At 40.8% G+C, this 13,436-nt stretch overlaps 2 protein-coding genes across 3 annotated transcripts; one reads left to right on the top strand and one right to left on the bottom strand.

The window, feature by feature from the left end:
• The first annotated feature begins 71 nt into the window (after positions 1-71).
• On the top strand, positions 72-3,911 carry chmp2a (charged multivesicular body protein 2A). Its single transcript, XM_020454206.2, has 6 exons — positions 72-243; positions 1,771-1,938; positions 2,037-2,216; positions 2,404-2,534; positions 2,704-2,765; positions 2,915-3,911. Exons 2-6 carry the CDS (start codon positions 1,771-1,773, stop codon positions 3,034-3,036), a joined length of 663 nt encoding a protein of 220 aa, XP_020309795.1. The 5' UTR covers positions 72-243; the 3' UTR covers positions 3,037-3,911.
• Positions 3,912-4,646: 735 nt separating this feature from the next.
• Positions 4,647-12,364, bottom strand: msl1b (MSL complex subunit 1b). 2 transcript variants are annotated; one of them, XM_020453579.2, is made up of 10 exons: positions 11,693-12,361; positions 10,561-11,336; positions 10,263-10,459; positions 9,852-10,180; positions 8,247-8,311; positions 8,027-8,094; positions 7,714-7,838; positions 7,482-7,554; positions 6,980-7,041; positions 4,647-6,419 (listed from the first exon to the last, which is right to left on the bottom strand). In XM_020453579.2, coding segments are annotated over exons 2-10 (1,578 nt in total). In that variant the 5' UTR covers positions 11,218-11,336; positions 11,693-12,361; the 3' UTR covers positions 4,647-6,417. The 2 variants fall into 2 exon arrangements, with proteins under 2 accessions (XP_020309168.1, XP_020309167.1); XM_020453578.2 differs by lacking the exon at positions 6,980-7,041 and having other exon boundaries at positions 11,693-12,364.
• Between the last annotated feature and the right edge of the window lie 1,072 nt (positions 12,365-13,436).

The following is a 13,436-nucleotide window of genomic DNA, read 5'->3' as shown; positions in this document are numbered from 1 at the left end:
ACAGAAAAGGAAAAAGTCTCCCTTCAAAACAAACGAACCAGTAGCATTTATGACTCAAAAATCTTTATTGCGTCACATCCTGCTGGGATAGAAGTGGAGATATCTTTATGCGGAAGTATGTGAAAGAAAACAAATAGGTAGACTATTCCCGAATTAAAACATTTGAAGACCTCTCAAACAGTATTTTCATTTGCAATTGTCATTATCGTGACATAAACAGCCACACGAAAGACCTCATACACGGTAAGCTAACATGGAATAACTAAGCATGTGACCAACACATTTAATTTGTTACTATGACTCAACTTCTTAGCTTCTAGCAGCTAATGTTAGCTAGATTGCTAGCTACTAAACTAGCATTATAGTTTAAACAAAGACAGTACTCTGGTTTAAACGTCTACTCACCAGAGTAACGTAATCAGTCGATTTATATGCCAGTTAAATTATTATACTCCGATCAATAACCTTAAAGCGCAATTTCACAACTTTTACCTCATTTTCATTATCTACTGCAGAATAACAATGTCTACATATGTGAAAACGGCGCATTTCTCTTGGGAAAAATAAATAAGTTCTACCAGTTGACATTGAAAGTTACAACATTATTTTCAAAGACTATTGCCCTGTTAAAAACAACTGGTAACTCGGATATGAGGTCAAATCATGACGTCAGTGTTCTTCAGGTCGGAAAGTCGGAGCTCTAGAAAGAGGCCCGAGTTGGACAACCCTTCAAATAGATTTTCCCAATCGGAGCTCGTTTTTTCCCCGAGTTCCCAGTTGTTTTGAACGCAGCATTAAAAACACCAAATGAGATTCGTGGTGACATGTGGAGCAAGAAAAGATCCTCCCAATGGCTAGAAACTCGTTGCAGGTTTTGTCAATTAACTTTAATGGTGCTTTCAAGAGGGGGGGGAATAGGTAAAATCATGACCACAGCGATCTTCAGGTCGGAAAGTTGGAGCTCTTGAAAGATGTCCCGTTAAAACAACTCGGAAATCTCCGACTTCAGTGCGTTCAAGAGAAGTTGGAAACTCAAGGGAGAAAACGAACTCCTACTGGGAAAAAATAGTTTTGAACGGTCATCCAAGTTGGAAACTTGGGCATCTTATTAGAGCTTTCACTTAACGACCTGAAAATCACCGAAGTCATGATTTGACCTGCTTAATATTTTTTTATATATTTTTTGAGTTCCCAATTGTCTTGAAAGCACTTAATTCTACCATGTCACAGAGAAGCATTTAAGGCCTTATTTTTTTAACCACAGACCATAAAAACGGGCCATTTTAAAATGTGTTTAATTTAATTAAAGGTTAACTAGGCAAGTCAGTTAACCTTTGTTATTTACAGTGACGGCCTACCGGGGAACAGTGGGTTAACTGCCTTGCTTAGGTGCAGAACGACAGATTTTTACTTTGTCAACTCGGGGATTCGATCCAGCAACCTTTCGGTTACCTGCCGCCCATTTACACATATGTAGACACTGGCATGGTGCTAGAGATGATGAATATGAGGTTGAAAAGTGGCGGAATTGTCCTTTAATCTTGAATGTTAAAAAGCAGTTAAATCAGGGTCCAGCTATCTAGCTACAGTAAATGTATATTATCTACGTTAGCTATAAACAAGAAGTTGTTTAGGTGCAAACAAAACGTATGCATAAAACATATCTAAAATGTGTGCCTCTTCAGGGAAAAACTGGCACATTGTAAGTAATAATGACTGACGAGAGAGTTAAATTTGGATTGTTTTGTATTTCCTGTTTTTGTTTCTTAGATGGAGTTCTTGTTTGGGAAGAGGAAGACCCCGGAGGAGATGTTGAGGCAAAACCAGAGGGCACTGACTCGGGCCATGAGAGATCTGGACAGAGAGCGACAAAGACTGGAGCAGCAGGAGAAGAAAATCATAGCTGACATTAAGAAAATGGCCAAACAGGGACAGATGGTGAGAGAATAAGGAGGGCAAAGATAAGATGCTGTGAAGGTGAAAAGTCTTGATGCTTAAAAAATATATATATTCTCACTCCTCTGTTACCATTACAGGATGCTGTGAAGATCATGGCGAAGGACTTGGTTCGTACAAGGCACTATGTGAAGAAATTCATTATGATGAAGGCAAATATCCAAGCAGTCAGCCTGAAGATCCAGACTCTAAAGTCAAACAACAGCATGGCACAAGCGATGAAAGGTGTTACCAAAGCAATGGCTACCATGAACAGACAGGTGATCGTTTCATTGTATCATTTGATTGATTCCTGTTGAACACAATCCAATTCTGTTTAAGATAACTTGCCAGTAGAACTGTAAAACACTATTAATAACCCAAAATGTCTGTAGTCATTCTTGTTATCAGTGAATTGTGCCAATACATTCTATTGGCTTACATCATATGTTCACTTCCCCTACACAGATGAAGTTGCCACAGATTCAGAAGATCATGATGGAGTTTGAACGACAGAGTGAGATCATGGACATGAAGGAGGAGATGATGAATGATGCCATAGACGATGCCATGGGTGATGAGGATGATGAAGAAGAGAGGTAGGGGGTTCATGACGCAAATCTCCGGCCAAATCATTTAAATCTCAAAACCAAAGCCAGTACTACCTCAATTTGATCACATCGTGATTTGTGAATGTCATATTTTTTGGCATACTTATGTTAGCTGGTAAATCTATGGAAACACTAACTCTCTCACTGTTTTATTTAGTGATGCTGTTGTGTCCCAAGTGTTGGACGAGCTGGGCCTCAATCTCTCTGACGAACTCTCAAGTAAGGAACACAGTCAAGTTATTGCGCTTGCAGTTAGTCAAATTGACAACTGCATTCAGTAAAATGTTGTAGTAGTGATAAAGCTGGATGTCTCTTCATCAAGATTCCTATGAATACTGATTGATTTGATTTCCTTCCTGTTCATTTAGATCTGCCATCCACGGGTGGTAGCCTCTCCGTAGCAGGTGGGAAGAAAGCTGAACCCCAGCCAGCCCTGGCAGATGCAGATGCTGACCTTGAGGAGAGACTGAATAACCTCAGGAGAGACTGAGTGTGGAAAAACTGGCACGCAACAGCACTTTGGCAGCCTGGCGTTTAATACAGATACACATGTACTCAGCAACTCAAATCTCTGTACATACATTTATTTGGGTAACAGAAGTGGAGGAACACTGGAGGTTTTCAGTGAGAACTCTGTTATGGTATATAAGCTTTTTTGTTGCAGGTATTATTTTTTCGCTTGCAGTATGTTATCTTTAATCAATGACGGATCAGAATCATTATCCATACAATTGTTCTCTTAAAAATATGAAGCATTCTCTTTAGGGGGTATATTTTAATGCCGTTTAAATACACCCAGAGGCATGCATTACACTCCTTGGGTAAATTGAACACTATATTCACTTTAAAATCATTAGACCATCCTATTAAAGTAAACATTTTGTATATTTGATGTACAAGTATCATTACATTTGTACATAATGTCAACTTTTAGTGGTGTGCAGGCATACAGTACACATTGCCAGATAACATTAACATGATTTAGTAATGGTTTTACTGTTTGTTACTTGCTAGCTTTTTATTTACTTGGAGACTTTGAATAACATAAGGATTCAGAGGTTTCAACAATACCATTATCGTAACGTCCTTTTGTGAGTTAAATGGTTTCAACAAAAATACTTAAGTGGGGTCAAATATGTCTATTGTTTGGCAAATTTTTCTCCATGTCAAATGTCCAAAAAGGGGGCACTCACTTGATGGTGCCTGGTAAAACTGAAATAGCCTTTTTTATCCTAGGACTGTAGTCATTGAGTTGTCATGATAATCAATGTAATATTTATCGAAAGGGTGATGGAAGGTGTGGTGGTTTGTATAAGAAATTCCTATTTTGCCTTTATTCAATAAACATTTTTTTTTTACATTTGACAGTAAGGGGTCTGTCTTCAATAAAGAAAAATGTGCTAATTTAGATTCCCTAACCCCCATGACTACATTTGGCTAACAAGGTCAATCTCATTTATGTCGTGGTAATACACTAAACTCCCACGGTTTAACCTTGCGTATAGGTTTTTTAAGATTCACATAGCTGCTGCCTTGTTTCATGGTGTGTAACATTTACGCATTTACCACTGCTGGCTTGCTTCTGAAGCTAAGCAGGGTTGTTCCTGGATGGGAGACCAGATGCTGCTAGAAGTGGTGTTGGAAGGCCAGTATGAGGAACTCTTTCCTCTGGTCTAATAAAAACATATCCCAAATCCCCCAGGGCAGTGATTGGGGACACTGCCCTGTGTAGGGTGCCGTCTTTCGGAAGGGACGTTAAACGGGTGTCCTGACTCTCTGAGGTCATTAAAGATCCCATGGAACTTAACGTAAGAGTAGGGGTGTTAACCCCGGTGTCCTGGCTAAATTCTCAATCTGGTCCTCAAACCATCACGGTCACCTAATAATCCCCAGTTTACAATTGGCTCATTAATCCTCCTCTCCCCTGTAACTATTCCCCATGTCGTTGCTGCAAATGAGAACGTGTTCCCAGTCAATTTACCTGGTAAAACGGATAAATAAAATACAATTGGGGGAACCTGAGTTCTCTCCTCATGGATATGGCCTACCATTATCAATTTCAGAACTCGTCAATCTACGAAAGAGAATTGAAGACTAAACTCAATTTTTATTTTTATTCCAAAACAAACTTTTGTAAATGATTTTGTCAACATACAATCAATTATCATAGAACAATATTGAATGTACAACACAAATATTTAAATAATACAAAAATAAGCCATGTATTTCATATTTACAACATTTGTTCCTGAAAGCTATGTACAGAAGAACAATTTCGCATTATTTCAAAACCAGTCTGTATTGTGTGGTCTGTAGCGTCGGAGAGCCAGGGAGCCATCGAGCCAAAAGTACAAATGTTGACGCGATAACACATGACAGAACACAAGCCTAACATCGCCAGGTGCTCGATGCCAATATCGTTAGATATAGCTAGCATTTAAGAGAAGGAAAATACCCAGCTTTAAGTTTGAGCACTCTAGCTGATTAGGCTACTCTAATGCCAACCCATGTTTTCCAAACTGATATCCATCTCAGTTGTCTACTGCAATTTGTGATGTCATGGGGGAAAAGACATCCTAAAATGAAAAACACGAGCAAATTTCTCACAGAGAAGAAATTCCTCTCCGACGATGTTCTAGAAACAAGGCAGTTGTCTAAACAAAGCAGTGCTGTATGAATAATGCAGCCAGAGTCATGCTTTCGAAATTAAATCAGATATTACTCTTCTCGGAATTGTACTCAGAGGAAATGTTTCATTTACAGATCTACCATGCTGATAGTTGATAACGCTTGGAAGAGTTGTCACCTCAAAAAAGACCATGCAGACTCGCATGATAAGCATACTGTAGAAGACCCATGGTTCTCAAATAAATTTGACTTTTTTCTGCCAAGTACTCATTTAAACAACCAACTTCTCTTCATGATGCAAAGTATGGACAATCATTCATTTCTCATATTTACTGCATTTGTGATTAAACATACATGCAGAGTGAGGATCAAACATATATCCACACTTTAGTGCACAATAATAAAACCTTTCGCTTGAAGCGGTGTCCACACAAGGAAATATTATTACAGTTAATACACAGACAGGGAAAATAGTTCAGTTTCAATCTAAGCAAAACACCGAGCATGTAAATGCCAATGGAGCTTCCAGCATACAGGGTTAGTTATAGCAATGTGCATATTGTACAATTCAAGCACTGACATTCAGTCAAATGGAAAATATCACTTCTCTTACCCTTTAGATCACAGTCCCCAAGTTAAATCAGGTTGACAACTATGTAACAATGTAGTAATAATCAAAAGTTACACATTTTAGTGATGATGCAGTAATTAAGTATTACATTACACCGAATTCCAAAACATTTGGGAAATGTTTGTGCTCCCCAGGTTTGCTTCACAGAACATGCTTATTACTAAATAGTTACTTACTACAGACATTAAGTAACAGTTGTGTTTTACCTTATAATCACAAAGTTGTTAGTAGGGGATCTGTTATCTAAGGGGGGGGGGGCAACTTTTCATTTCTTTTGAGTAGATTGGGCACCAAATTTACCATAGCTAACCAATTTGGTAGCCATTTTCTTTATCTCCAGCAGCTCCGTCTCCAGGCCAGCTGGCAAGTAACCACACGGGAAGACAGTGGTTTACTTTTCCACAGACTACTGAGAGGTGCCTGCTACACCACTGACGGCCTAAACCCACAAAATGAAACTTTTCACATCTGGGAAAGGAAGGGTGCGCTCTCTCTCTCTTGCATGACACACGCAGATACCACCTCACTTCCGACAGGTCCGGTGTGGTGTGTGTTTCTTGGGCACCTCAATGCGGCAGCGGCTTCGCTCGTCAAGCCAAGGCAGGTCAAAGTTCCTACAGAGGAAGACACATTTCAGCAATTGAAAAGTTGCCTGGAGAAATCAGGGAAAGGGGAAGGTCACCGGGAAAATAGGACCCCTGTAACTTGAAAAGCATTTCACATTGGGTTATCATTCAATTGGCACATCATGTGTAAATTGTTTTCAGCATGCAGACATGTTAATAATAATATTAATGACTGTTGGAATTGACAAATGTATAACATTTCTTATCTAGGAAAATGCATTATTGTTTTTTTTGTCTTTGTGAATTCTCTTTAAAGGATTAGCAAAACTACTGGTATTTAAATATCCAGTGTCAATATTTACCCCTTCAGATTCTATGTTAAGTCCCTCACCATGTCTTCAAAATGGCATTAGTAATCATTCATGAGACCCTTTTTGAATTTACACCAGTGTGCATTCATATTAACCTGTTTTTGTAAATCATCTTCTTTAAAGAACAGAGGAAAGAATAGGCAAGAAAATTATTGACTTTGAGACGAGTGTTTTGGGTGACAAATGTTCAGTTTACTTAACTTAAAGACATACTTATGGGGAAGAATAAATACTTGCATTTTGATGAAAGGTCTTTCTGTGAAACTCGCCCTGCCCCGCCACCTGCACCATGGTACCATCTTGAAAAATAAATTATGCATAGTAATGGATGAACTCAAGCTAGTGGGCGTAATGATTTACATTCCTAACTTATCCCCTAACTCACTGTACAAAGAAATGTCCAGCGAAAAGCCGAACAGAAAAGTCAACCTATAGGAAAATGTCAAAACCTGACAACAACAAAAAGACAAACAAATAACATCTCTGCATATGAATGGTACATCACAACCTATATCCTTTGCATGAAAAATACATCTATGCATCTGTGTGTGTTTGGACCAGGTGCTTGGAAAAGGGTGCCATGATAAGATGATTCCGGCATGTTGAACTGAAACTACAACAAGTGTTGCAGAGAGAGAGAGAGCGAGAGAGAAAGGGAGAGGGAGAGCGAGAGAGAAAGGGAGAGGGAGAGCGAGAGAGAGAACTACTGGTGGTGGAAATCATAAATACAAAGACTTACTGTTGAGTGAGCTTCGGCAATGGCCGGCCAAAGGCCACCACAGGCAGGAAAGGGGTGATGATTATGGACTCGACTAGAGAAGGGAAAGAAAAGGAATCAAGAGTGTCTGCGCAATGAAAACATCGCTCGGAAAACTTTTGCAACTAAATTAACAGTATTAAAGGTGATGCAACTTCATGGTTCTGAGAAGAAAACAACATGTTTACACAGCAGATGAAGTGGCCAGTCATACCATCTTCAGTGTCCGGGTAAAACGACGAGACCTCTGGCTCACTTTCCTGGATCCCCTTCTTCTTGTTCATGCGCTGCTGCAGACGCTGAAACATGCGCTGCTCGCGGATACGCTGAATGTCCCATCTACAAAAAAACAGGACAGTTACGGAGGGAAGATGAGAGCGCAAGGAAAGGATGAAAACGCTGGTGGCTCAATGTAGTAAATCAAGATTGAATTACACAAAAACACAAAAGGAGCCTTAGTGCGTGAGGATAAAGATGGTTCATGAGGCATTGAGAGTATCTTCAAAGTCGTAAAAACCCATTTGTACCTTTTTCTCCTCTTCTCATCCAACTCCAGCTTCGCATGGCGCTTCAAAAAGACACTGTCGTCCAACATCTTGGTATAATAACACAAAAACATGGTTGATGTGGTTAAGGACCTTTTGCATGGACAAATGACGAGGTGAATATTGTGTGGTATTACTTTATTTTTGACTTTATCTCTATACAATTCTGTAATTGTATAGCCTGTGTGCTCTCCTCTCTCACCTCTGGGATGACACTGGCAGCTTCCTCATCCAAGGGCTCCATAATGTTTTCCCTCCAAGAGGGGACTGGAAGACAGAACAGTGTATAGAGTGGCAAGAAAAAGTATGTGAACCCTTTGGAATTACCAGGATTTCTGCATAAATTGGTCATCAAATTTGATCTGATCTTCATCTAAGTCACAACAATAGACAGTGTCCTTAAACTAATAACACACAAATTATTGTATTTTTCTTGTCTATATTGAATACATAATTTAAACAATTCACAGTGTAGGTCGAAAAAGTATGTCAACCCCTAAGCTAATGACTTCTCCAAAAGCTAATTGGAGTCAGGGGTCAGCTAACCTAGAGCCCAATCAATAAGACGAGATTGGAAATGTTGGTTAGAGCTGCCTTGCCCTATAATTTTTTTGGGGAGTTTTCCATTCACAAGAAGCATTGCCTGATGTGAACCATGCCTCAAACAAAATATATCAGAAGACCTAAGATTAAGAATTGTTTACTTGCATAAAGCTGGAAAGAGTTACAAAAGTATCTCTAAAAGCCTTGATGTTCATCAGTCCACGGTAAGACAAATTGTCTATAAATGGAGAAAATTCAGCACTGTTGCTACTCTCCATAGGAGTCGCCGTCCTGCAAGGATGACTGCAAGAGCACAGCACAGAATGCTCAATGAGTTTAAGAAGAATCCTAGAGTGTCAGCAAAAGACCTACAGAAAACTCTGGAACATTCTAACATCTCTGTTGACGAGTCTACGATACGTGAAACACTAAACAAGAATGGTTTTCATGGGAAGACACCACGGAAGAAGCCACTGCTGTCCAAAAAAAAAAATTGCTGCATGTCTGAAGTTTGCAAAAGAGCACCTGAATGTTCCACACCGCTTCTGGCAAAATATTCTGTGGACAGATTAAACTAAAGTTGAGTTGTTTGGAAGGAACACCCAAGGCTATCTGTCCACCAATTGAAGCTCAACAGAAGTTAGTTGTTGCAACAGGATACAGAAGCAAATCAACAACAGAATGGCTTCAACAGAAGAAAATGCACCTTCTGGAGTGGCCCAGTCAGTCCTGACCTCAACCCGATTTAAAATGTTGTGGCATGACCTCGAGAGCGGTTCACACCAGACATCCTAAGAATTTTGCTGACCTGAAACAGTTTTATAAAGATGAATGGTCAAAAATTCCTCCTGACTGTTATTCAGGTCTAATCCGCAACTGCAGAAAACGTTTGGTTGAGTTTGTTGCCAAAGGAGAGTCAACTAGTTATTAAATCCAAGGGTTCACATACGTTTTCATGTCTTTATTGAACACACTGTGTAAACATTCAGTGTTGGGTGGAAAAGTATAATTGTTTGTGTGTTATTAGTTTAAGCTGACTGTGTTTGTCTATTGTTGTGACCTAGATGAAGATCAGATCAAATTTGATAACCAATTTATGCAGAAATCCAGGTATTTTCAAAGGGTTCACATACCTTTCTGTAAGAGACATAAGCCTAATTATGACTCTACTTGGATTCTACTTTATTATTCTTCATTGTGAAGCAATACTACACAGCTTTACACTTAGAACTGAACAACTGGCTTGTGTGGTGGGTCTACTCACTGGCCACAACCTCCTCTTTCTTTGGGGATGGGGATGGCTCGCGCTGGGGGGAGGGGGGAGGCTGATGCCAACGACACAGGTACATCTCAGTAGTCGACATGAAAGGGAGCTCCTCCATCCGAGCGGTGAGCTCCGGGTCCTCATTGCTCGATTGCAGAGTACCCCCCTCTACCACTGACCGACCAAACCCGGTCTTCTCCGGGGTCTCTTTATTGCGCAGCTCCCTCTGATGGGGAGAGCCAGCTCCACACTCTGACTTAGAGGGGGCGAACTTGGAGCCTTTGCCCCCTCGTGACTTCTGGATTTTGGAGTCCAGGAAGCAAAATTTCCTGCATGGGCAGAGCAGAGAGATTAGTGAATGAAAGATAGTTTGACTGAGAAGTGAATGCAGAGTAGTATTTGGGATGTTACCTTTTGAGGCCTTTGTCTCCTCGGCTGAAGGGGAGTGACCTAGGGGTGGGTGTCTGGGGGCTGTCACCCACTTCTAGATCCCACAGGTCCTCTTTATCTGGGGTCCAGGGCTCTAGGGGCTGAAATAGGCGCTTATCACGTGGGTCTTTCCTCGTCAGCTGCAAACGGCGCTCCATACGCTCAATACGCGCCAGCAACTGTGTATGCAGACATGTTTTTATAAATTATTTGGTTCTAAAGAAATGACAGACTTACTGTCATCTAAAAACAATTTGACACTTCCAGATACTGTGCATACCGTCTCCTTGTCCGCTTTCAGCTCATCTATCTCCTTGTCCTTGGACTGCAGCTGTTGTTGCTGTTGTTCAATCAAGTCCAGCTGAAGCAGGAGAATCTGCTGGAGGCAGGTGGCCTGTGTGTGGGGGTTAGCAGGGGTTTTCCTGATGTTCCTCCACTTGCCCTCTGTGCTGAGCTCAATGGATGCAGTGTTGACAACTCCTCCAGGGGAGACCCCTCTGGTGCTCTCATCAGTACCAGCATCCTTGGAGTTATTGTTTGAAACCAACTCTGTATTATCCATACTGTCACTCAGAATGAGTTTACCTTTAATTGGGATTCCCTCACCCCCCATTTGTCTGACGGAAGATGACAGCACCCCTGTGCTTCCCCAATTGTCGCCTTGAACCAGTGCCCCTTCCGCTTTATTTTGAGCAGCCACTGGGGTCCGAATGATGTAATTCTGGTCTAGGAGCTTTGTTTTGCTGAGGAGCTCCCCTCCAGTCTTGTGGATTGCCCCATGTACGTCATGGACATCAATGACAAAGTCACAGGATTCTCTCTTGATGGTTATGGAATTCACGACGTTTGCAGTTCCCACTTGTGATTTGTCAAAGTCAAGTTTCTCTGTGTCCAGCTTAAATCCTGCATTAGCAAACAAAGTTGATCTCATAGTCATGGCTAATAAAACGCAGGTGTTATTGAACTAACATGACAGAATAACTGCTTGTCTTGCAAAGCAGTCAAGTGTCATTTGAGTCTATTTTCTGTTTCATTGAGCCTGGATCAGACTTCGTCCTGTAACAGAAAGAAGTGTTTATCAGTATTGAAACCAACATAACAGTTAACGGGTCTAAATAACAGACGAAAAGTGCTAGCTAGCTACGCTGGGCACCATGTTGCTGGCAACCTCGACACTAGCTACTACAACTGACTGACGCATATAATACTGCACTGCGTCTGACTGCTGAGCTTCATTTTTACCAGTTGGACATCTAAAAACATTCACAATTTCAGCTAGCTAACTTACTAACTGTACGGGACAAACAAGCTAACAAAAACTCTCCCAGAATCTAGTTAGCATTTAGCTAGCTAACTAGCTTGCTACGTATGGTCTATTATTTCACAATCGTATAAAAATATAGTTTGCACACCCTCATGGTCCTGCAGGAAGGTTTGGTAGTTAGCCAATTATATTGCAAGCCACGAGGACGCGCGGGGATATCGTTTGGCTAGAGTGGCTCGTGCTTTAACAAGTGATAGCACTTCGACATTTCCTCCATTTTGGTCCTGCACGCATTGATGAAAAACATTATAGTACAGACTCCTTTCTGTGTTTGCAAACATTGCCGCACGAGGGCGATAAGCGCAAATTGGTGGGAAAACAGGGGGGAGTTCTTATAGAACGCCAGAAAAAAAAGCATCTATTTACATGTTGCATATGAATGCATTTCACACTTCTTTTGGATTTTAAGGCTTGTATTAAATGTGCTGCTTAATATAATGTTTGGGTCATCATCAGAAATTAAGCGCATTATACTTCAAAAAACAACAACACTTCAACCAATAAAATGGCTCTTCAGCTAGCCTTTGCTACAGCCTAGCAATGAGCGTTAGCATTCTAGCTAACAACTGCTGCATCCAAAATAGTTATTTTGCCAAGATCATAAACAAATATAATCTTAGCGACTGTTCAAGCAAGAATCAAAACACAATTGTAAGAGTATGAGAAGCCAAAAAAGCTATTTTGTTTAGAAGTAATACATCTAGACTGTTGAACGGGTGCAGATTGACATGGCTTTCTTACAGCCGCGCGCATCTGTGCGTGACGTCACTGTGTCGCGTACTGAAAAAGGGTCGCAGCACAGACTCGCTGCATGCGATAGGGATTTAGAGGACCTATGTAACACACCCCACTGAAAAAAAGTTATCTTAGTTTCAAATAGCATGGTATTTTGTGTTATCCTTCATCTTTTAACGTCAGTTGGTTAATTTTCCAATTTTGCAGACTTTTTATTGCGCATGCGTAATTACGCCAAATGTTTATGTTTTGGGAAGAATGAAGTTGCAGAAAAGCTTCAGTAAGGGAGCATTGAGCTGGAAACGCTTAATAAAAGACACACCCTCGTCCACTTAATACCCTTGGGAGAATCCACGTCGCCATCTTGGTGGACGGTCCAAATGATTAGCCAAGCAAGGGAAGTTTGCAACGTAAGTCGGCTTTGCGAGTGTACAATTTTGTTCACTTCGAGGCCTGATACTTCCCATAATTCAATTCGCGACGATTGTACTTCCATTAAGAAAAGTCAGCGAAAACTTAAACATCAATGGAAAAGCCAACATACAATTGTAAGTAAAAATGAATGCAAATAAGTAAAATTGTGCTACGAATGAAGATGACTGCACAAACACGTCTCGTAAAAAGTTAATGTTTGGTTATCTTTTGGTAGAAAATTCATTCAGAAGTTCCAGCTAGGCAGGCTAATATTTGCTAGCTATCATACAGTAGGTGTATATTAAATTATTTAATATTAGTAGACAGGCCCACAATTGACTGTAGCACAAAGCGCCCACCAGTTACAGGTGGATGAAGGAGGGAATTTCCAGCCAAGGGTGGTCCATTTAAAAATAATTCCTCCCTTACCCTGTAAGTGTATACTCATCTGACGTCATGACACGTCATCAAAAGTGTCCACTTAATTTGAGGCCTGAGGGGATAGCCTGAGTCTTAAATGACTACTCCCTCCTTTCAAAGAGCGCGTCCTTTACGTCTTACAGGAACGCGCTCACTGGCCAAGCACACGCACTGTCGCGGATGCAAGGTCCGATCCCACTTCTGACACCAATGTAATGTAACAGCAGGGCTCGAACCCTCATCCCGATGTCCAGCGCGCTATC

This window comes from Oncorhynchus kisutch, linkage group LG20, assembly GCF_002021735.2.
Source record: "Oncorhynchus kisutch isolate 150728-3 linkage group LG20, Okis_V2, whole genome shotgun sequence".
In the NCBI taxonomy this organism is placed as follows: Eukaryota; Metazoa; Chordata; class Actinopteri; order Salmoniformes; family Salmonidae; genus Oncorhynchus; species Oncorhynchus kisutch.
The sequence above is the reverse complement of the archived record's forward strand: the minus strand, read 5'-3'. Positions and strand labels throughout refer to the sequence as shown.